General features: G+C 45.1%; 2 protein-coding genes across 2 annotated transcripts in view; one reads left to right on the top strand and one right to left on the bottom strand.

The window, feature by feature from the left end:
- LOC137615186 (uncharacterized protein C15orf61) overlaps positions 1-25,061 on the top strand; it is a 549,979-nt gene that overhangs the window by 454,597 nt on the left and 70,321 nt on the right. The gene's annotated exons all lie outside the window — the stretch shown is intronic.
- Positions 2,998-4,396, bottom strand: LOC137615489 (uncharacterized). The gene has a single exon (XM_068345412.1). The coding sequence runs from the start codon at positions 4,394-4,396 to the stop codon at positions 3,353-3,355; it is 1,044 nt and encodes a 347-aa protein (XP_068201513.1). The 3' UTR covers positions 2,998-3,352.

Below are 25,061 nucleotides of genomic sequence, written 5' to 3'. Positions count from 1 at the left end.
GCATAATCTAAGCCTGTTACATCAAAGGGTGGAGAAGCCCTTACTCTTTCTTTAGGTAATGGAGCCACAGGCTGACTACAAGGTTTTGAATCATGCCAACGGCAACTTAAACATTCCTTTATTACTGTCTTAGCTAATCTCCTCATTCCTATAATCCAAAAGTTATTTCGTAGGGATGAAATTACGGTATCCACACCTGCATGCTTTAAAAACCTGTGCTGAAATCTGATCAACAGTTTAGCAAATTGACCCTTTGGAATTATAACAGGATGTTTAGTGTCATAGTCCAAGTTAGAAAACTCAAGACGTCCCCTAATTCTTACTAAGCCTTTATCATCTAGAAAGGGGTCAAGATTTATTAATTTAGACCATTGAGGGATAGCCTTTTTACCCAAAAGTACCTTTATTTCTGCAGAAAACACTTCTCTTTGGATGCAGTAAATCAACTTCAACTAAGCAAAATCAATCTCTTCAGTAATGAGAGGGCCTGCCACTTTGTTATTACTATTTCTACAATTTATGATAAATCTTAAGACATAAGCTGTAACTCTTAACACCTTGCTTAATTTACTGTATCGATCTAAATCTATCAAAGGGTTGTCTGGCATGCCTTGTACATTAAGACAGACAGCAGTACTTTCTATGCCTATTTCATCTTTATACTTAACTGGGTTACCTTCCCTTTCCTGGTATTGGGATTCTTTTAACATACTAGGCCCATAGAGCCACATAGTACTATCCACAAGCTTGTCAGCCAACAGACCTCGTGTTATCAGGTCAGCTGGATTGTCCTTACTTACACAATGTTGCCAGCAACTTGGAGGTGTTAACTCTCTGATTTCCTTTACCCGATTAGCTACAAATAGGTCCTTCTTACTAGCATCTCTTTGAATCCATGACAGAGCAATGGTAGAATCTGTCCAACACCTAACTCTAACACAGTTATCTAGGTTAAGGGTATTCTTCACAAAGTTGACTAATCGTGAACACAAAAGACATCCCATGAGTTCTAACCTCGGCAATGTAATTGTCTTTATGGGAGCAACTCTTGACTTAAGAGGACACTAATGACACCTGGTATGAGCCGTTCTCCACAGGCACTCGCAGGTACACACAAGCCCCATAGCCCTTTTCAGAGGCATCACCAAACCCATGTAGCTCCATATGACTAAGCTTCCCCCAGGCCTTTGGTGAAAAATAACATCTATCTATCTGATAATTCTTAAAATGCTCACTACTAAGGAGCCATCTTTGAAACTTTAGCTTCAACTCTGATGGCATTTCTTGATCCCAAGTCAAACCCAGTTTCCAGAGTTCCTGAAAAAGTATCTTGCCATACATAACATATGGACTAATTAACCCTAAAGGGTAAAAAATCTTAGCTATCACACTAAGGATACTTCGCTTAGTAGAGACTACTTCTACAAAGGAATCTGATTTTATGCCATCAAAGGAGAAACTGTCCAGTGAGTTACACCACTTCAGGCCTAATACAGTATTGGGTTCATCAGAATTTATAAAGGGTATCTTGTTGTCACATAACTGAGAAGTAATTAGCAAACTATTTGATACAAGTTTTGTAAGGTCCATACTAGCATCAGCTAAAATGCTACGGGTTTCACAAAATTTATCAGCTGCTTCTACAGCAGAATCCGCACCACTCAACCAATTGTCTGTATACATGTTAGCCTTCAAATCTTGCACTACACTAGTTGGGGGATACTTATCCAAATGATGTTTGATTGTGGCATTTAACAGAAATGGGCTCGCTGTGTTACCAAAGGGTACACGTGTGAATCTCATGTGCCGTATTGTACCATCATCTCTTGGCCACAAAAATCTATGAACATCTCTGTCTTTCTCTTGTACACTAATTTGCAAAAAGGCCTTTCTTATATCAGCTGTAACAGCAATGGGCCAACGACGAAAACGAATGAGCACCTCAACCAAGTCAGGGTTGAGTGATGGGCCTGAGGACAAACAGTCATTCAATGATACACCATTGTAACAAGAGGCAGAGGCATCAAACACAGGTCTTATCTTAGTACTTGAACTACTTAACTTAACTACTGGACGATGAGGCATATAGTACACAGGATTCACACCTGAAATTTCCTCCCTTGGTACCTCTTCTATTATGTGATCAGACTCATAACTATCAAACACTTTTTGATATTCTTTCTTAAGCTCCTTATCGTTTTCTAACTTAACCATTAGCCTACCTAACCTTTTATGGGCTATGACAACATTATTTAAAAGCCTTTCCTTAGCAGAATCATCTTTCCATGGCAGTGCAACCTCATAGCGACCATTCACAAATTTCACAGTACTCTCAAATTCTTTGAAAACTTTGGTTTCACTATAACTTTCAACAAGTTCCCTAGGCTTAACCCCTACAGTTTCCAAATCCCAAAACTTACACAAATCTGAATCTGAAACAGAGGAGATACACAATAATTGTGGTACAGAGTAGGTACAAGAGTCATTGGTTTTATACAGCCTGCCACTCAAGACATAACCAAAGAGAGACTTCATGGCTACGACATGGTTAATTTGGAAGGCATCTACAGGAGAAATCAGTGTCCAGTAGAAATCTAGACCAATCAGTATATCAATCTCAATGGGAGAATCATGGTGGTAATCATCAGCTAATACAACATGAGAGAAAGAGTTAAGCACTGAATCTGGTACAATAGGCCTAACCAAGGGTTGACATATTCTGGGAATCTCCGCAGCAATATTACGTACCACCTTCTTGTCAGAGTCCCACAACTTTAACTCGTAAACATTTCTGTGTTCATTTTTTCCACTACTATGACCACCAAAACTAGAGTATGTTGGGGCCCCTGGGCTTGTAGCATTTTGCTTTTCCAGCTGGGGTTGTGGCTTAGCAAATAATAATAATAATAATAATAATAATAGGTGCACTAGTGATCCATTGTGGTTTACACTTCTTCACAAATTTGCTACTAATATAAGATCTGTCTGCACCATTATCAAACATTACCTGAGCAGTGACAACAGTACCATCACTACCACTCACCTGAACTTTGGCAGTTTGTAAAATGGCACAGTTACCACCTTGCCCTGTTAGAAGTGCCACATCGCCAGGCTTGTCACTGCCAATAGCACCTTCCTTTGCTTCACTTTCCTCCTTCTTAAGGTTCATTTCCAGCCTAACGCCACACATTAAGGTAGAATGGGCACCGTTACACTTTGTACACCTTGTACGAGCTTTACAGTCTCTTGACATGTGTCCACTCTTCAAACACTTGAAACATAGGCCTAAACTTCTTATTTTTTCACCTCGCTCCTTTCCACTCAATTCTAGCACACCATAACAGTTTTCTGATTAGTGTTTCTTGGCACAGAAACTGCACATTGTGTTTTCTTGCTTGGACGAAGCATGAAGGGCTGCGGCTGAATACACCTTGTCTTTAGAACTCTTATTTTCAATTTTCTTTACTTCAATACTGCTCTTTCCCTTAAAGGCTTCAGACCTTTCTAATCTTGAAATTTCCTTGTCTAAGAATGTCAATAACCAATCTAAATCACTCTCATGTCCATCACCATCCCTGGCCCACTCTAGCCGCAGTTCACTTGGCAAACGGGAGAGGATGATAGGTGTAAGAAACACTTCACATTGTTTTCCTGTGATGCCTAGCGCCTCCAAACTGCGGATGTGAATTAGAATGTCATCTCGTAATTTCCACAGCTGTGCCACACCTTTGGGTCCGCTGACATTAATGTTGACCTCACCATTTAACAATGCCTGAACATGAGCAAAAATAATCCTTTCTGGCTTGTAGTAGCGTTCCTTCAGTAGTTTGCAGGCAACCTGGTAATTAGCACTGGTATGAGCTAGTCCCTTCACTACATTCCTGGCATCTCCCTCCAGCAAAGACAGCAAATAAGTGAACTTACTGATCACTGGAAGGTCTGTTGCATCGATGTGGGAATTATATTGATCCCAGAAGGACTGCCATTGGGTCACTTCACCACTAAACTTCGGTAGCTCCAGCTTGGGTAACTTGACATTGGTGATATCTGACTCTCGAGATGAAGACTGTCCACTTATACTGCCAGCTTTAGAACCAGGACACGCTGCTGCTGCTAACTTCCTTATCTGGTCTTCAGCTTGTATCCTAGGCTGCACACTTACTGTTCTAAACTCATGGGCTTCATCCAAAAGTTGTTCTAGTTCTTCTTCAGCTACCTCAATTTCTATTGCTTCTTGGACTTCATCCAACTTAGCTAGTCTCTGGTTGTATTCCTTGATAGCATACTCAAATTGACTAATAGTTGTGGTGGAAGACTCCAAAAGGTCACTCAGTGCCTTGGAAGCTCTTGTCACCCACCCTCTACATGTAGTCCTAGTCTTCTTTAACTTCTCCATTATCTTCACTGCACAACTGACTTATTTTTTTCACTGCACAACTGACTTATTTTCTTAGAGGGAGTGTTCCCTGGTCTGGGCACCAAAATGTGGGGGATTATTTAAGCCCACATCGTACAGGAAGGTATGGAAAAAGGAGAGCCTTGGGCTAGAAGTAAACACCATGTTTTTCTTAAAACCTCTGATTTTATTAGAACAACTAAACTCTTAAGTAAATATAATGAGATTTACATTAAGCAAAAATAGTTATAAAATTCACACTCATAAATATGATGACTTGTAAATATCAAATACTAAATTAATTGTACTTCAATATACACTTCAAGTAAGAGAAAAATAATTAAATATATAACCAAGAAAACTAACAAAAAAACATTGGAACATGAGTTATAAAAGAAAATGGTAGTGCTATTTCAGACACACTATAAGGAAACTCCTTTCAAGTGAATAAGCAGAAGACACCTTTCTAAAGTCAACAGGGACAGCTCTGACCCTTTGCAGTCGTCGGAAGACGGTTCGCCTATTAAACGCAAGCGTAACACGGGGTCCGAGGGTCGCGGTAAAGGCAATGTTTTGCCAACACAGACTTTACCGTCGTCTCGGCCCGTTCCGACTCCCGTTGATCCTAAATGGGATGTCCTGCAAGGCATGCAGACTAAGCTTGCCTCCCTTATGGAGAAGTATGACGTTGAGCAGGTTCACGATGAACCTTCGCTTTCGAGTCGCCGTTACGCTAAACGAGACTCTGGCCGTCAACCGCCCAAACGAACATTTACTCGTCCTTTTGACGTTATGAAACGTGATGTCAGTAGTTTGTCACGTCAGTCATGTGACTTGGATCCTCACTCGCTGCAGTCCTGTGTTGACTTTCAGCCGCTGCCGCAGCCTCGTGTTGACGTTCAACCGCTGCCGCAGTCTCGTGTTGACGTTCAGGACGTTCGCCAACCAGCTCAGTTGCCTTGTTTTGGCGTTGAGCGTCAAGCACCGCAGTCAAGGGTTGTTTTGACTGCTCAGTCTAGGCAGTCTCGACTTGACGTCGAGCGTCCATCAACTCCTGTTGTTGTTGCTGGTCAGTCCTTTCAGCAGCGACATGACGTCGCTTCCTTGACTGCTACTGCTGCTCCTTTGCGTGTGGACTTTGCCTGTCAAGCATTGCCACCGCGGCAGGTCTCTCCTTTTCATGAGACTCGGCAATTGTCGTACGAGGTTCCTTCAGATGAGGAAGTTGCTGATCCCCCTCCTACTGATATTCCTTTGGGGACTTTGTCAGACGGAGAGGAGCCTAAAGCTGCTCAGCCCTCTATGGACTTTAAAAAAAAAAAAAAAAAAAAAAAAAAGAAAAAATCATGCTGATTTTTAAGGATCTTTGTCCGGACCATTTTGTAACTGCTGCTCCTCGTTCGCCTTCGTCAGAGTTTACACTAGGCCTAGCTACTTCGAAGCCGTTGTTTTCTAAGCTAGTGCTCTCTCGCTCTTCTAAGAGAGCTTTACGTTTGCTAGGCGACTGGTTGATCACCAGGAGGAGTTTGGGGGAGACAGCCTTTGCTTTCCCTTCTTTTAAACTGGCTTATAGAGCGAGCGTCTGGTATGACACGGGAGAAGTTCTCGGCTTGGGAGTTCCTGCCTCTGCCCAGGGAGACTTCTCAAGCCTCATAGACTCTCCCCGTCGCCTGGCCATGAGACGCTCCAAGATTTTATGGTCGGCTTCAGAGCTAGACCATCTCCTGTTAGGAGTTTTTCGAGCGTTTGAAGTTTTGCTGTACAATTATGTCATGCATGAACAAGGCTATCAGAGATGGCTCCAATGATCTGATAGCCACGTTCTCTGCAGGAACAAGGCTATCAGGGATGGCTCCAATGATCTGGCAGCCACGTTCACTGCAGGAGTACTTAAGATGTAAGTGCGCTCAATGTGTTCATTGTCAAGACAAACTTCACGATGAAGACTACCAAATCTGTCTTGGCAGCATTAAGGGAAGGCGACTGGATGGTCTCTCTCGACCTTCAGGATGCATACTTCCACATCCCGATTCATCCAAACTCTCAACAACATCTGAGGTTTGTGGACGGGAAAGTAATGTACCAATGTCGAGCACTGTACTTCGACCTCATTCCTGCTCCTCTTGTTTTTACAAGGCCCTTGCAAAATGTAGCAAGCTTTCTACATTTTTTGAGGATTCAGAGCCTCCCTTTATTTTGACGACTGGCTAATCAGGGCGTCGTCATTATATCGCTGTCTGGAGAGCCTCTAATGGACATTAGACCTAACCAAGGAGCTAGGTCTCATAGTGAACGTAGAGAAGTCGTAACTTACAGTACCCCATCGCAGACTATTCTTTATTTGGGAATGGAGATACAGTGTCTGATTTTTCGGGCCTTTTCGTCTCCCGCAAGAATGGAACAAGCTCTGTTAAAAGTCCTTCACTTGCAAGAGAAAAACAGTTGCTCTGTAAGAGTTTGAACTAGCCTCGTGGGACTCTTTCATCGCTGGAGTAGTTTATCTCTCTGGGGAGACTCAACCTATGCCCTTTCCAATTTCACCTAAACCATTGGAACAAGGAGAAGGGCTTAGAGAGTATCTCTTTCCCAATCTCCAACTCAGTCTAGACATGTCTGACTTGGTGGGACAGCAACATCAGACTTCGAGAAGGTCTTTCTCTTGCGATCAAGAACCCAAACCATGTGTTGTTTTCAGATGCATCGGATTTGGGTTAGGGAGCTCCACTGGACAGTCTGGAATGCTCGGGTCTTTGATCCACGGATCAGAAGGAACTCCATTTAAGGCAAGTAACATCTCTCCTTTGGCGAGATTTGTGCAAGGAAAATGAATGTCTTGGCGGACGGCCTCGGCAGAAGAGGACAAGTCATCTCCATGGAGTGGACGTTGCATAAGACTGTGTGCGAGAAGCTATGGATGACATGGGGTCAACCCACCATAGATCTTTTTGCGACTTCTTTGACAAAGAGGCTCTCGACTTACTGCTTTCCAGTTCCAGATCCAGAGGCAGCCCACATAGACGCTTTCCTGCTGGACTGGTCTCACCTGGACGTTTATGCCTTTCCACCTTTCAAGATCCTAGACAAGGTGCTGCAGAAGTTCACCTCTCACGAAGGGACCAGGTTGACATTGGTTGCTCCACTCTGGCCCGCGAGAGAGTGGTTCACAGAGGTACTTCAATGGCTGGTAGACGTTCCAAGGAGTCTACCTTTAAGGATGGATCTCTTACGGCAGCCCCACGTAAGGAGTCTTCATCAGAGCCTCCCCGCGCTTCGTCTGACTGCCTTCAGACTATCGAAAGACTCTCAAGAGCTCGAGGATTTTCGAAGAAGGCAGCCAGAGCGATTGCGAGAGCTAGGAGAGCATCTACCATCAAGGTCTACCTGTCGAAGTGGGAAGTCTTTAGAGACTGGTGCAAGTCATCATCCATTTCCTCTTCCAGTACCTCTGTAGCCCAAATTGCAGACTTTCTCCTGCATCTGAGAAATGTTCGCTCCCTCTCTGCTCCCACTATTAAGGGCTACAGGAGCATGTTGGCTTCTGTGTTCAGACATAGAGGCTTAGATCTGTCCAATAATAAAGATCTCCAAGATCTCCTTAAGTCCTTCGAGACCTCTAAGGAGCGTCATATGGCAACTCCTGGATGGAACTTAGACGTGGTCCTAAGGTTCCTAATGTCCGACAGGTTTGAGCCATTACATTCAGCCTCCCTGAAGGATCTCACCCTCAAGACGCTTTTCTTAGTGTGCTTGGCTTCGGCTAAAAGGGTCAGTGAGATCCATGCCTTTAGTAAAAACATCGGCTTTTCTACAGATAAAGCCACATGTTCGCTTCAGCTTGGTTTCTTGGCCAAAAATGAACTGCCTTCTCGTCCTTGGCCTAAATCTTTTGATATACCTTGCCTATCAGAGATCGTAGGCAACGAGCTTGAAAGAGTACTGTGCCCAGTTAGAGCTCTTAAGTTTTATTTAGCTCGTACCAGATCCTTACGAGGTGGATCTGAGGCCTTATGGTGCTCAGTTAAGAAGCCCTCATTGCCTATGTCTAAAAATGCTTTATCGTATTTTATTAGATTTTTAATCCGAGAGGCTCATTCTCACTTGAGTGAAAAAGATCGTTGCTTGCTTAAGGTCAAGACGCACGAAGTAAGAGCTATAGCAACTTCCGTGGCCTTTAAGCAAAACAGATCTCTACGAAGTATTATGGACGCGACCTTTTGGAGGAGCAAGTCGGTGTTCGCTTCATTTTACTTAAAAGACGTCCAGACTCTTTATGAGGACTGCTACACACTGGGTCCATTCGTTGCAGCGAGTGCAGTAGTGGGTGAGGGTTTTACCACTACATTCCCTTAATTCCAATATCCTTTTAATCTTCTCTTGAAATGTTTTTAATCTTGTTTTGGGTTGTACGGAAGGCTAAGAAGCCTTTCGCATCCTTTTTGATTTGGCGGGCGGTCAAATGTCATTTCTTGAGAGCGCCCAGATTAAGGGTTTTGATGAGGTCCTGTTGTATGGGTTGTTGCCCTGGATATAACAGCTCCTGGGAGTCTTTCAGCATCCTGAGAGGATGGCTGGGCTTCGTGAGGAAAGCGGACTAACAAGGCAGAGTAATCGTCAGAGTCAGCTTCCTTACCAGGTACCTATATTTATTTGGGTTTTGTTATGATATAACTGTCAAAAACTCTAAGCATATACGCCTTTATTGTATTAATACTGGTCTCTACCCACCACCATGGGTGTGAATCAGCTATTATATATTCACCGGCTAAGTTTAATATTTAAAAATATTTTGATTATAAAATAAATTTTTGAATATACTTACCCGGTGAATATATAAATTAAAGTCCCTCCCTTCCTCCCCGATAGAGACCTAGGGGACTGAGAAGAACTGAGGCTGTTTACAAGTATATGCGGTATCTGGCCGATAGTCGGCGCTGGTGGGCACACCCGCAACCTTCATGGCGATCGCTCGCGAGTTTTTGGAATCTGTCGAGCCGTCGGAGACGTCAGCTATTATATATTCACCGGGTAAGTATATTCAAAAATTTATTTTATAATCAAAATATCATATTAACCCTAGAAGCAAATGAAATGTACAAGGGGAAATGGCATGAAATGCATACTGTACTGTAATTGATAAGCAGTAAAAAAATGCATGGTTTATTGTATATAACAGATATCATAAATATCAGTTACAACATACATTACAGTATAAAGAACAAATATGTTGATGTTATTAACAGGGATATATCCAACCCTTACCTTCCCTAACATGAGTTGACCTGACTAGTTAGGTGACTTCACCCTCTCTGGAACACCCCATCTATTTTGAATTACAGTAGAGCATTGTACATCATAAAAGTAAAATTTAATGATTTGTCTTGGCCTCTCCTTACCTAACCTAACTTGACCTAGGGCACTGTGGCTGGCATCCCTACTTAACCATGTGGGGAAGACTCCTCACTCCCATTGGCATTCCCCACCTAACCCAAGGTGCGGCCACATGTCCAGGGCAGTGCCTGATGAGCAATCATCATTACTAAAGCATAAGAAGGAACAGCAATGATCACCAATGAAGTCAAAAGTGAAAACACTACTTGGAAACAGCCTTACTGCCTTGTTCGTATTGGAAGGAATGATTTCTAGAGTAATGTGTTTACCACATGACATCAGTATTTTAGTTTTAGTTTCGTCCCACATACTGTAGATGTTATCCGCATGGTTTTATATGTTTTTACCATCTGTAAGATCATGTGATATGTTTGGATACATTCTCGTGTAATTGGTCTAAAGTGAGATTCACGGCCTTCTTACAGTTATGTAAAATAGGTACATGGGTTCCCCTTACAGTTCTTCCAAAGTGGTGCATTTCTTTTCTGTTCTTTTTCATTTTAATCTTGCTCACCATGAGGATGATTTGTACTGCTCCAGACGGGAAATGACATATCTTTTGAGCCTAAAGTTTGACGGTGCTTAGTACCTGCGTAGATCTTGGTTTTCAACACTACCCATGAACAAGTAAAGTGACTGTGGAGCTAAGCTAGATTTATTAGCATTGTTTGTTTGTTGCTCTGACATCATCGCAGCTCATTCCAGCCACTTATCATTGTCTGGTAATGATGTTTCCTGGACAGGAGCTGTCTGGTTCTGTGAACACACCTCAAGCAATAAAAATCATTTAAATTTACTCCAACCTAACCTTGCACATGTCCTAATTGGCTAGGGGGCCTGACATCTTATTTCCTTTCAGTCTAGGCATAGGTTAACCTACAGTTTTGGGAGATGTGACTAGAAGGTTTATTTGTGTTATTGTTGAAAATATGGTAGATCCCTTGATTTCAAGATTTTTTTTTCTTTAAAAGGAAGCCATTTCTTAGTGGAGGATGTTTCTTCTTAATAGAGTATCTCAAGGTTTTTATTTCCTATACATAAGCTTAAAGAAGAATTATACTGTATTTTCATAAGCATTTCTTACACATATGGCAGCCATTGTTAAAGTTAATATAATTTTGGGTGCAGATTGGGAGAAGACATAATTTTGCAGACTTTAGCTTAAGAATTTATAAAGGTCTTACTGAATTCTGTATGGACTGTAATTATTTCGTAAAAAAAAGATAAGGGCTTGGGAATAGTACATGCTCTGCAAGTTACTATTGCCATTTGAATTGATAATGATAAACTTAGAATTTGGCATAATGTGCTTTTTTTTTTCAGTAAATATGTACGTTACTCAATTGCCATCATATTCGTTATGGTAAGAATGCCAGAATTACCAGCATCTGACCTCTTCAGATAACGGATTTCTTGTTGGCAAGTAATAAGGTATCAAGTTCATAAAAGTATAACAAAAAATATTTTTGTAGCTCATTAGCATCCTTAATCCTTTTCAAATGTGATGAATTTTGTATATAGTACTGGATATGTTGTAACATTACTGTTTTGTGTGTTTGTTTTGCCCTTATATTAAGATATATCAGTGCTTTTTATTGTACAGTAATGTACTGTACAGTACTTTATATGGAATTGCAAGCTGTGGTTAGTTACAATCTGAAATGTATATTATACTTCCTAAAGAGCAATTTACAGTGTTGCTGCTCAAGTTTGTTAATTTTCAATATTAAACTTACCCGATAATCATGTAGCTGTCAACTCCGTTGCCCGACAGAATTCTATGGAGGGATACGCCAGCTATCACAATACTAGAAGGGGGTGTACTTACCAGCGCCACCTGTGGCCAGGTACTATAGTACTTCTTGTTGACACCTCCTCAATTTTTCCTCTGTCGTGCTTCCGGCAAGACGTTCTGGGATACGCTTATGATCTTCGAGTATTTTCACGGCTTTTGGTGAAGTATTCTCTCAGATTTCGGCTGTCGCTTTACTGGAAAACTTCTATATTAGCTTAGATAGCTATTATTTAGTCCTGATTTAACGGTTAACGATCTTTTGCTTGATTTTGAAACCCCACTTGGCTAACTCTTTTGATTCAAGATGTCTGACATTTCACAAGCCCCCACCCATAGACGATGTAGGTCTTGTAATAGGCGTATTCCGAAGGCCTCGGTAGATCCTCACACCGCTTGTTCTGACTGTAGGGAAAGGCCCTGTCAGTTAGAAGATCGATGTGAGGAATGCGCCGGACTTTCGGAACTTGATTTTGTCCGTCTTCTTAAGTACTCAACCAAGTTAGAGAGAGAGAGAGTTAGGAGGAGTTCTTCTCACTCTTCACTTTTTTCCTCACCTCATGATCCCCTACCTTTTCCTACCCCTGTAGTGGCTACCCCCGAACCTACTATTTGCCCTCAGCCTGATATGTCTGTTGTTTTGCGTGCCATTCAGGCCTTAGGCGATAAAGTAGAGTCAGTGGTAAGTGATCATAAGTCTCTTATGGCCGAAGTCAAGGAACTTAAGGTCAAGAGTGCAGTGGGTGGAATTAGTGCCAGTGCTGTGACGAGTGCTAGTGTCAGTGCAGTGCCAAGTGCTAGTGTCAGTGTCACTGTGGTGCGTGAGGATACTTCTGTGCGTGCCAGTCGTCCTCCCAGTCCGAGACCTCTTGCAAGCTCCCAAGCCCAGGGGAGAAGCAATGTCGAAGGGCAAAAGGGTTCGGCAGGCCTTGATCGGCGCACAGAAGTATCCTCGGTGGTTGCGGGCGTGTCTTCCAGAGACCGTCACTCCCACCTGCAGACGATTGAGCCCGTCTTTTACTCGTCTGCTGAGCATTTGTCAGGGAAGAAACGCTGGACTCAGGTCTCGAGACCACTCAAACGCAGAGTCCAGACCTCAAGAACTCAACCGGGCTGCAGTCATTGGCTCAGCTCTGACTCGCCGCAGTCATCAGTTGAATGCACTCCGCCTAAGAGGAGTAAGGTTCTGCCACAACAGATCTCTGCTGTTAAGGCTTTACCTCAGCAGACCTTAGTGTCTGCCGACCCCAAGTTGACTCTACTGCAGTCCATGCAGTCACAACTTGCGGTCTTGATGCGTGAGTGTCAGGCTGAGCAGGTTACACCTCCTCCTGCGATCGCTCCGCCTGACCGCAGTACTGCCTGCCAGGCGTACGATGTTGAGGCTCCTCAGCATACCTTAGCACGTTCTGAGTTTACTGTTTCCAGTGGTGTGCAGCTCCCTCCGCCTTCCTTAAGGCAACCTCAGCAATGGGAACAGGAAGATCATTCCTTACTTCCTCCGCTTCCACTTGCAGTTCCACCAGTGAGGCAACACTCTCTTGAGGTACAACAACCTCTCCCATCCATGAGTCAGTCTCCTCAGCTCTCGCTGCAGCGAGCTCAACCCTCCTCAAGGCAACCACAACACCTTAGCCTTGCGCCTCAGGAGCCTCAACTCGCGAGGCAATTACTGTGTTCTGCGCAGCCACTACCTCATCGCTCTCAGCCCACACCTCAGGAACCTCAACTCGTTCCTCAGGAACTTGCTACTGCGCATCCGCCTTCCGCTCAGCAAGCGCAACCCTTGAGTTCAGTCACTCATGCTAGGAGTCAGCCTCCTCCACCAATGCGCCTACCTTCTGCTACTTCTTTTGATCAGCCCTTGCAGTCTGAGCCTCAGGTGTTCCCTCAACAGAGTCTTGAAGAGGAAACCACTAATATTGTTGTTCCAGCTCGTGCTGACTCTGCTGTTCAGCATACCTTTCCGATCTCTTCGCTACACTCTGGTGATGAGGCGTCTGATGATGAGGCTGCACACCTGGATCCCTCATCAGACGTGGATGAATCCAAGTCTTCTCCACCTTCTATTGACTTTCGTAAGGTCTTGGCTCTGTTTAGGGAGGTATACCCAGACCACTTTGTCTCTGCTATTCCCCGCTCTCCGCCATCTGAGTTTTTGCTGGGCATGCAGCCAGCTAAGTCTACCTATACTAAGCTAGTCCTAGCAAGGTCCTCTAAGAGAGCGTTAAGGATCTTAGGGGAGTGGTTGCAGACTAAGCAACACCTTGGAAAGACTTCGTTCATGTTTCCTCCGACTAAGCTCACTTCTAAAGCGGGCGTTTGGTATGCCACAGGAGAGGAACCAGGCTTGGGAGTACCTGCCTCTGCCCAGGCTGACTTCTCAAGTCTGGTAGACTCGCCTCGTAGAACAGCAATGAGGCGCTCTAAGGTTTGCTGGACCTTCTCAGACCTTGATCACTTCCTGAAGGGTGTTTTTAGAGCATTTGAGATGTTCAACTTCCTAGACTGGTGCCTGGGGGCCCTCAGCAAGAAGACCTCCCCTGCGGACAAAGATTCTGCCATGCTATTAATGTCCTGCATGGATAAGGCCATTAGAGATGGATCTGGCGAGCTTGCGTCGATGTTTGTGTCAGGGGTTCTTAAGAAAAGGGAACAGCTATGTACCTTCCTTTCCTCCAGCATTACACCTTGTCAAAGGTCTCAACTCCTTTTCGCTCCGCTCTCGAAGTTCCTCTTCCCCGAAGAGCTGGTTAAGGACTTGTCTGCTGCCCTGATACAAAAGGACACACATGATCTTGTAGCCTCATCGGCTCGTAAGACTAAGGTTGCTACCTCAGTCCCCAGGACTTATCGCACCCCAGTGGCTGATACTCCTGCTACGAGGTTCATACCGCCCTTTCGTGGTAGAGCCCCCAGCCGAGGAAGCTCCCGTCCAGACTCTTCCAGGAGCAAGTCTAGGAAAGGTTCCAAGGCTTCTAAAGGAAAAAACTGACTCTCCGCATCTCCAGACAGCAGTAGGAGCCAGACTCAAGAGCTTCTGGCAAGCCTGGGAAAAGAGAGGTGCAGACGCCCAGTCTGTCAGTTGGCTGAGGGAGGGTTACAGGATTCCATTCTGCCTCAAACCCCCTCTGACCACATCTCCCATCAACCTCTCTCCCAACTACAAAGAAGAGGACAAGAGGCTAGCGTTGCACCAGGAGGTGTCGCTACTTGTGCAGAAGAAGGCAGTGGTTATAGTCCGGGACCATCAATCCCCGGGCTTCTACAACCGTCTCTTTCTGGTGGCCAAGAAGACAGGAGGTTGGAGACCGGTGCTGGACGTCAGCGCGCTCAATGCGTATGTCACCAAGCAGACGTTCACGATGGAGACGACGAAGTCGGTCCTAGCAGCGGTCAGGCAGGAGGACTGGATGGTCTCGTTGGACTTGAAAGATGCCTACTTTCACGTTCCTATTCATCCAGACTCCCAACCTTTCCTGAGATTCGTTTTTGGAAAGGTTGTCTACCAATTCCAAGCCCTGTGTTTTGGCCTAAGCACAGCTCCTAAGGTGTTCACGCATCTGATGAGGAATATAGCAAAATTCCTCCACTTATCGGACATCAGAGCCTCCCTCTACTTAGACGACTGGCTGTTGAGAGCCTCCACGAGTCGTCGCTGTCTGGAGAGTCTCAACTGGACTTTGGACTTAATCAGAGAACTGGGTCTGTTAGTCAACATAGAAAAGTCTCAGCTCATTCCCTCCCAATCCATTGTGTACCTGGGAATGGAGATTCGGAGTCAGGATTTTCGGGCTTTTCCATCGGCCCCAAGGATAAGCCAAGCCCTAGATTGCATCATGAGCATGCTGAAGAGGAGCAGTTGCTCGGTGAGACAGTGGATGAGTCTCACAGGGACCCTTTCATCACTGGCCCTGTTCGTCGAGCTAGGGAGACTCCACCTCCGCCCTCTTCAATTCCATCTTGCAGCTCATTGGGACAAGGGTTTGACTCTCGAAGCAGTCTCTATCCCAGTCACCAAAGAGATGAAGACCACTCTCTTGTGGTGGAAGACCAATCTCCTTCTCAGGGAGGGCCTATCGTTGGCTATTCAGACCCCCAATCTTCATCTCTTCTCAGATGCATCGGACTCGGGCTGGGGTGCGACTTTGAACGGACGGGAATGCTCGGGAACGTGGAACGAGGAACAGGGAACGCTCCACATCAACTGCAAGGAGCTACTAGCAGTTCATTTAGCCCTGCTGAACTTCAAGTCCCTCCTGCTGGGCAAGGTGGTGGAGGTGAACTCAGACAACACCACAGCCTTGGCTTACATCTCCAAGCAAGGAGGGACCCATTCGAGGAGCCTATACGAGATCGCAAGGGACCTCCTCATTTGGTCAAGAAGTCAAAACCTCACTTTGGTCACGAGGTTCATTCAGGGCAACATGAACGTCTCAGCAGATCGCCTAAGCAGAAGGAATCAGGTTATTCCCACGGAATGGACCCTCCACAAGAGTGTGTGCAACAGACTTTGGACCTTGTGGGGTCAACCTACCATAGATCTGTTTGCCACCTCCATGACCAAGAGACTTCCGCTGTACTGTTCCCCAGTTCCAGACCCTGCAGCAGTTCATGTGGATGCTTTTCTGCTGAACTGGTCCCATCTCGACCTTTACGCATTCCCACCGTTCAAGATAATCAACAAAGTCCTGCAGAAATTCATCTCGCACGAAGGGACACGGCTGACGCTGGTTGCTCCCCTTTGGCCTGCAAGAGAATGGTTCACAGAGGTACTTCAATGGCTAGTCGACATCCCCAGGACTCTACCTCTAAGAGTGGACCTTCTACGTCAACCTCACGTAGACAGGTTGCACCCAAACCTCCACGCTCTTCGGCTGACTGCCTTCAGACTGTCGAAAGATTCGCTAGAGCTAGAGGCTTTTCGAAGGAGGCAGCCAGTGCGATTGCCAGAGCAAGAAGGGTTTCCACTCGTAGAGTCTACCAATCTAAGTGGGAAGTCTTCCGGAGCTGGTGTAGAGCCAATTCAGTATCCTCTACCAATACCTCTGTGACCCAAATAGCTGACTTCCTATTACATCTTAGGAATGAGAGATTCCTTTCAGCCCCTACGATTAAAGGGTACAGGAGTATGTTGGCTTCAGTTCTCCGCCACAGAGGTTTGGACCTTTCTTCCAACAAGGACCTTCAAGACATCCTTAAGTCTTTTGAGACTTCTAAAGAGCGTCGTCTATCCACTCCAGGCTGGAACCTTGACGTAGTCTTAAGGTTCCTTATGTCACCTAGGTTCGAACCTCTCCAGTCAGCTTCCTTCAAGAACCTTACCCTCAAGACTCTTTTTCTCGTCTGCCTTGCAACAGCTAAGAGAGTCAGTGAGGTTCATGCCTTCAGCAAGAACATTGGTTTCACGACCGAATCTGCAACATGTTCTTTTCAGCTCGGATTCCTAGCAAAGAACGAACTTCCTTCACGTCCTTGGCCTAGATCGTTTGAAATACCTAGCCTCTCCAACATGGTAGGTAACGAACTAGAGAGAGTTCTTTGCCCTGTCAGAGCTCTCAAGTATTATCTTAATAGGTCTAAACCTATTCGAGGACAGTCAGAAGCCTTATGGTGTGCCATCAAGAAACCTTCGAGGCCCATGTCCAAGAACGGGGTTTCGTATTATATAAGGCTTCTGATTAGAGAAGCCCATTCTCACTTAAAGGAGGAAGACCTTGCATTGCTGAAGGTAAGGACCCACGAAGTAAGAGCCGTAGCTACTTCGATGGCCTTTAATAAAAACCGTTCTCTGCAGAGCATAATGGATGCAACCTATTGGAGGAGCAAGTCAGTGTTTGCATCATTTTATCTTAAAGATGTCCAGTCTCTTTACGAGAACTGCTACACCCTGGGACCATTCGTAGCAGCGAGTGCAGTAGTAGGTGAGGGCTCAGCCACTACATTCCCTTAATCCCATAACCTTTTTTAACCTTTCTCTTGAATGCTTTTATTGTTGTTTTTATGGTTGTTACGGTAGGCTAAGAAGCCTTCCGCATCCTTTTGATTTGGCGGGTGGTCAATTCATTCTTGAGAAGTGCCTGGGTTAGAGGTTGTGTAGAGGTCCTTTAGTAGGGGTTGCAGCCCTATATACTTTAGCACCTTTGAGTTGATTCAGCCTCCAAGAGGAACGCTGCGCTCAGTAAGGAAGACGAACTTAAAAAAGAGGCAGAGTAACGGTTCAATTCGACTTCCTTACCAGGTACTTATTATTTCATTGTTATTTGAGATAACTGTTATATGAATTATGGGATACTTAGCTATCCTTTAATCTTGTACACTGGTTTTCACCCACCCCCCTGGGTGTGAATCAGCTACATGATTAACGGGTAAGTTTAATATTGAAAAATGTTATTTTTATTAGTAAAATAAATTTTTGAATATACTTACCCGATAATCATGATTTAATTGACCCTCCCTTCCTCCCCATAGAGAACCAGTGGACCGAGGAAAAATTGAGGAGGTGTCAACAAGAAGTACTATAGTACCTGGCCACAGGTGGCGCTGGTAAGTACACCCCCTTCTAGTATTGTGATAGCTGGCGTATCCCTCCATAGAATTCTGTCGGGCAACGGAGTTGACAGCTACATGATTATCGGGTAAGTATATTCAAAAATTTATTTTACTAATAAAAATAACATATTAATTGAAAACCACTATAATGTTCGCCTAGACTGATAAACAGTAGTTTTTCAATATTAAACTTACCCGATAATCATGTAGCTGTCAACTCTGTTGCCCGACAGAATTCTATGGAGGGATACGCCAGCTATCACAATACTAGAAGGGGGTGTTCTTACCAGCGCCACCTGTGGCCAGGTACTCAAGTACTTCTTGTTGACACCTCCTCAATTATTCCTCTGTCGTGCTTCTGACAAGACGTTCTGGGATACGCTTATGTTCTTGGAGTATTTTCACGACTTTGGTGAAGTATTTCTCTTTGATTTCGGCTGTCGCTTTACTGGAAACTTCTATATTAGCTTAGTTAGCTTTTGGAATTAATTTGATTAATTATGGTGACGAAGAGAGTATGAACTCTCGTTCACCTTTCAATGGCCGACCCTTCCCTTAGACGGAAGTGTTGGTGTCTAAGAGAGTATAGACTCTCTTTCTTAATTTTGCTTAACAAAAGTTATAGATTTATTTTATATCTCTCCGCCTCTTATAGGCCTCTTCGATTAACTTCCTTTTATTATAAACTTATTAAAATTAATTTTTATATTTGTTTATATTCGACCTTCCTAATAGTAGGCGGTCTTTTCTTGGTACCGAAGTTAATTATCGTGAGCCCGTCATTTCGGTTTTACCTGTTAACATATTATGCTATTTTAATGTCTTTGAAAGAATTTCTTTGATAGTCTCGTATTTTTTCAAAGTTGAACTAACGTTTTGTTTGTCTCGGCAGTTGTTGACGTTCAGAACGTTTCAACTTGCACTCTATCGTTACGATAGAGAAAGAATGTTCACGGTTTCACATTGCAGTAAAGAGTAACCGTTTCTAGCGTTTTGTTCATTCTTTCTTAACTTAATGGTTTTGATCCTAATAAGGAACTTTTCTTTTTGGGAAATATTTCAGTTTTTTCCTTTAACAATAATATGTTTTAACGATATATATGATTGGGCTCTTCTCTCAGGTTCTAAGTAGAGAGAGAGAGAGAGAGAGAGAGAGAGAGAGAGAGAGAGATAGAGACGGAGGGAGAAAGAGGATAAACGTTTCCCTCAAGCCTGCCAGGCGTACGAGTAACGTCGTTATCGTTTTGCTCTTATCCCTAGTCTCTTTAGGGGAAGAAACTAAACGTTTCTAGAGTGATCTAGTGTTTAGTCTCTTTCCAGCCACTGAATTTTCTTTCATTAGATTTTTCTGTTACATTGTAATTCTGTTTTCGCAATTACTAACTTTTGAGAAGGATAGAATTGCGTGTTTCAGGTACAAACCACTTAAAGTTTCGAGTTCAGTGAAATAAGTGCAAACAGAAATCAAAGTGATAAGTGATTAGCGCAAAGTATGTCAGTGTTATGCGTGAGGGTACTTTTGTGCGCGCCAGTCGTCCTCCCAGTCCGGGACCTCTTGCAAGCTCCCAAGCCCAGGGGAGAAGCAATGTCGAAGGGCATAAGGGTTCGGCAGGCCTTGATCGGCGCACAGAAGTATCCTCGGTGGTTGTGGGCGTGTCTTACCGAGACCGTCACTCCCACCCGCAGACGATTGAGCCCTTATTTTGCTTGTCTGCAGAAGAGATTTAGAGGAGAAAATAAAGGCAGAGTTACGCTGGTCTCAGGTCTCAAGACCTCTTAAACGTAAAGTCCAGACCTATGCCAGACGTACGAAGTAAAGTTCAACAACCCGGATGCAGTCATTGGGTTAGCTCTGTCTCTCCTCAGTCATCAGTTTGTCGGGCTGAGAGTGCGCCTACACTCCCCCCCCCTATGCTCGCTCCGCCTGATCGCAGTTCCACCTGCCAGGCGTACGATGTTGTGGACTCTACTACAGTCCATGCAAGCACAGCTTTCGGACCTGATGCGTGAGTGTCGTGCTGAGAGTGTTGCACCTCCTCCTCCTCCGGCACCGGTGGTGCACCAACCGCCTGCACCCGTTCAGCCTGTGCTGCACCCGCCTGCACCGGTGGTGCACCAACCGGCTGCACCCGTTCAGCCTGTGCTGCACCCGCCTGCACTCGCTGCACCCAGTCGCAGCACCATCTGCCAGGCGTACGATGTTGTAGACTCTACTACAGTCCATGCAAGCACAGCTTTCGGACCTGTTGTGTGAGTGTCGGGCTGAGAGTGTTGCACCTCCCCTGCACCCGTTCAGCCTGTGCTCAACCCGCCTGCACTCGCTGCACCCAGTCGCAGCACCATCTGCCAGGCGTACGATGTTGTAGACTCTACTACAGTCCATGCAAGCACAGCTTTCGGACCTGTTGTGTGAGTGTCGGGCTGAGAGTGTTGCACCTCCCCTGCACCCTTTCAGCCTGTGCTCAACCCGCCTGCACTCGCTGCACCCAGTCGCAGCACCATCTGCCAGGCGTACGATGTTGAACCTCTTTCTGTGTTCGCTGTTCCCAGTGTTGTTCAGCCTCAGCCTTCTTTAAGGTAACCTTCGGTTTGGGATCAGGAGGATTACCCCACTCTTCCTCCTCCTCCCCTGGCTGCTCCACCGGTGGTGCAACTCTCGGTGGAGGTACAACCTCTTCCACCTGTGAGTCAGTCTCCTCAGCTGCTGCACCGAGCTCAACCCGTGCACCCTGATTCTGCACCTTCCACTGTTGTTGTTCCAGCTCGTTCTGACTCTGCTGTTCAGCATACCTTACCTCCATTTTCTAACCATGGCAACAATATGAATCATGAGTTATGAATGTAAGGTAAACATTATGTTGATTTTTAAATCCCATGCAAGCATGCATAAAGCACTCTAGCACTGGTCATGGAATTTCTGAGAAATGTTAAACGCCATGCACACGCTCTGCTTTCCTTACAGCAGGCTCTGCTTACAGCAGGCTCTGCTTACTACATGCTCAGCATTCAGCATGCTCTGCATTCAGCATGCTCTGCATACAACATGCTCTGCATACAGCATGCTCTGCTTTCAGCATGCTATGCATACAACATGCTCTACATACAGCATGCTCTGCATACAGCATACTCTGCATTCATCATGCTCTGCATACCTTACCGCATGCTTCTCAACATATCTTGGGTTGTTGCCAACTCACTAGACTGTCAAGCAGTTTCATAACATTGCCTTCTAGTCTGCTGCTTTTGCACCAGTGAACCCTCACTCAGAGAACTTAGCTTTTCTAGGATAAGGTCCCTGTAGATGAGAAAGTTCTTTTCTCCCTCCTTCTGATATTCCCTTGAGGACTTTGTCATTTGGAGGGAGCCTTTAGCTGCATAACCTCTTATGGACTTTTATTTAAGCATAACATGCTTACAGGGAAGGTAATGGTTTCACTTCAGCCGCTAATCCCGTCTGTTACCACACCTGCTCCCATAGACCTTGAGCTGTGTTGCATGACATGCAGTCCAAGCTTAGTCCTTGTTAGAGGATTTTTGTTTACGGAGTCAATGTGTCACGGGGAAGACGTTCAACAACCAACAGAAGGGACTTGTTGTGACGCAGTGCGGCAACCTCAGCAACCCGTTAAGGAGTTGTCTGTACGACCCAGATAGTCTAGACAGATTCGGGTTGTCACTGTACTTCCTCGCTTGCCCATGATTGTCAGTTTACAGACTGTGCAGCAGTATCATGATCTTGTGTCCGGCTCCGTCAGACGACTGGCTTTTAAGAGCTCCCACAAGTCGTCGCTGTCTGGAGATTTTCAAATGGACTATGGATCTGACCAAGGAACTGGGCCTCCTGGTCAATTTTGAGGAGTCTCAGCTCGTTCCATCCCAGACCATTGTTTCCTTGGGTATGGATCTTCAGAGTCGAGCTTTTTGGACTTGTCCGTCGGCCCCAAGGATCTTCCAAGCCCTAGAATGCATCCAGAGCATGCTGAGAAGGAACCGATGCTTAGTCAGGCAGGGGATGAGTCTAACAGGGACACTTTCATCGCTGGCCCTGTTCATCGAGTTAGGGAGACTCCACCTCCGCCCCCTTCAGTATCATCTAGCTGCTCACTGGATAAAGGACATGACGCTAGAGACGGGCTCAGTTCCTGTTTCCGAAGAGATGAGGTCTACTCTAACGTGGTGGAAGAACAGCATTCTTCTCAAGGAAGGTCTACCTTTGGCTGTTCAGACCCCCGACCACCGTCTCTTCTCGGACGCATCGGACACGGGCTGGGGTGCGACACTGGACGGACAGGAATGCTCGGGAACATGGAATCAGGAGCAAAGGACACTTCACATATATTGCAAGGAGTTGTTGGCAGTTCATCTGGCCTTGATAAACTTCAAGTCCCTCCAGCTTACAAGGTGGTGGAGGTGAACTCCGACTACACCACAGCCTTGGCTTACATCTCCAAGCAGAGAGGGACTCATTCGAGGAAGTTGTTCAAGATCGCAAGGGACCTCCTCATTTGGTCAAAGATCGAAAGCTCACGCTGGTAACGAGGCTCATTCAGGGCGATATGAATGTCATGGCAGATCGCCTCAGCCGTAAGGGTCAGGTCTTCCCCACAGAGTGGACCCTTCACAAGAATGTTTGCAGCAGACTTTGGGCCCTGTGGGGTCTGCCAACCATAGTTCTATTCGCTACCTCGATGACCAAGAAGCTCCTCTTGTATTGTTCTCCGATTCCAGACCCAACAGCAGTTCGCGTGGATGCCTTTCTGCTGGATTGGTCCCATCTCAACCTGTATGCATTCCCGCCGTTCAAGATTGTCAACAGGGTACTTCAGAAGTTCGCCTCTCACAAAGGGACACGGTTGACGTTGGTTGCTCCCCTCTGACCCGCGAGAGAAGGGTTCACCGAGGTACTGCAATGGCTGGTCGACGTTTCCCAGGACTCTTCCTCCTAGAGTGGACCTTCTGCGTCAACCTCACGTAAAGAAGGTACACCCAAACCTCCACGCTCTTCGTCTGACTGCCTTCAGACTATCGAAAGTCTCTCAAGAACTAGAGGCTTTTCGAAGGAGGCAGCCAGAACGATTGCCAGAGCAAGGACGACATCCACTCTCAGAGTCTATCAGTCTTAATGGGAAGTCTTCCGAAGCTGGTGCAAGGCCAATGCAGTTTTCCTCAACCAGTACCACTGTAACCCAGATTGCTGACTTCCTGTTACATCTAAGGAACGTAAAATCCCTATCAGCTCCTACGATCAAGGGTTACAGAAGTATGTTGGCAGCGGTTTTCCGCCACAGAGGCTTGGATCTTTCCTCCAACAAAGATCTACAGGACCTCCTTAGGTCTTTTGAGACCTCAAAGGAACGTCGGTTGTCCACTCCAGGCTGGAATCTAGACGTGGTCCTAAGGTTCCTAATGTCATCAGGATTTGAACCGTTCCAATCAGCCTCTTTTAAGGACCTCACATTAGAAACTCTTTTCCTCGTGTGCTTAGCAACAGGTAAAAGAGTAAGTGAGATCCACGCCTTCAGCAGGAACATAGGTTTCACATCTGAAACGGCTACATGTTCCTTGCGGCTCGTTTTTTTTTGGCTAAAACGAGCTTCCTTCCCGTCCTTGCCCTAAGTCGTTTGAGATCCCAAACCTGTCCAACATGGTGGGGAACGAACTAGAGAGAGTACTTTGCCCTGTTAGAGCTCTTAAGTACTATTTAAGAAGGTCAAAACCATTACGAGGACAATCAGAAGCCTTATGGTGTGCTATCAAGAAGCCTTCTCTACCAATGTCTAAGAACTCAGTTTCTTACTACATCAGGCTTCTGATTAGAGAAGCAAATTCTCATCTGAAGGAAGAAGACCTTGCTTTGCTGAAGGTAAGGACACATGAAGTGAGAGCTGTGGCTACTTCAGTGGCCTTCAAACAGAACCGTTCTCTGCAGAGTGTTATGGATGCAACCTATTGGAGAAGCAAGTCAGTGTTCGCATCATTCTATCTCAAAGATGTCCAGTCTCTTTACGAGTACTGCTACACCCTGGGTCCATTCGTAGCAACGAATGCAGTAGTAGGCGAGGGCTCAGCCACTACATTCCCATAATTCCATAACTTTTTAACCTTTCTCTTGAATACTTTTTATGGGTTGTTCGGTCGGCTAAGAAGCCTTCCACATCCTTGTTGATTTGGCGGGTGGTCAATTCTTTCTTGAGAAGCGCCGAGGTTAAAGGTTGTGATGAGGTCCTTTAGTATGGGTTGCAGCCCTGTATACTTTAGCACCTTTGGGTTGATTCAGCCTCCAAGAGGAACGCTGCGCTCAGTAAGGAAGTCGAACTTAAAAAAGAGACAGAGTAACGGTTCAATTCGACTTCCTTACCAGGTACTTATTATTTCATTGTTATTTGAGATAACTGTTATATGAAATATGGGATACTTAGCTATCCTTTAATCTTGTACACTGGTTTTCACCCACCCCCCTGGGTGTGAATCAGCTACATGATTATCGGGTAAGTTTAATATTGAAAAATGTTATTTTCATTAGTAAAATAAATTTTTGAATATACTTACCCGATAATCATGATTTAATTGACCCTCCCTTCCTCCCCATAGAGAACCAGTGGGACCGAGGAATAATTGAGGAGGTGTCAACAAGAAGTACTTGAGTACCTGGCCACAGGTGGCGCTGGTAAGAACACCCCCTTCTAGTATTGTGATAGCTGGCGTATCCCTCCATAGAATTCTGTCGGGCAACAGAGTTGACAGCTACATGATTATCGGGTAAGTATATTCAAAAATTTATTTTACTAATGAAAATAACATGTTAATCAATAATTACATATCTTGCACTTGATTGAGCAAATAACAGTATTATCAGCCTTAGTTCATTAACCTTAAATGGCTGTGGATTATATCAGGCCATTAACATGCTGGAGTTAGTTGATGTTTCAATAT

Source organism: Palaemon carinicauda, chromosome 21 (genome assembly GCF_036898095.1).
Source record: "Palaemon carinicauda isolate YSFRI2023 chromosome 21, ASM3689809v2, whole genome shotgun sequence".
NCBI classification, from domain to species: domain Eukaryota; kingdom Metazoa; phylum Arthropoda; class Malacostraca; order Decapoda; family Palaemonidae; genus Palaemon; species Palaemon carinicauda.
Note: the sequence above shows the minus strand (reverse complement) of the source record. Positions and strands in the feature narration are given on the sequence as shown.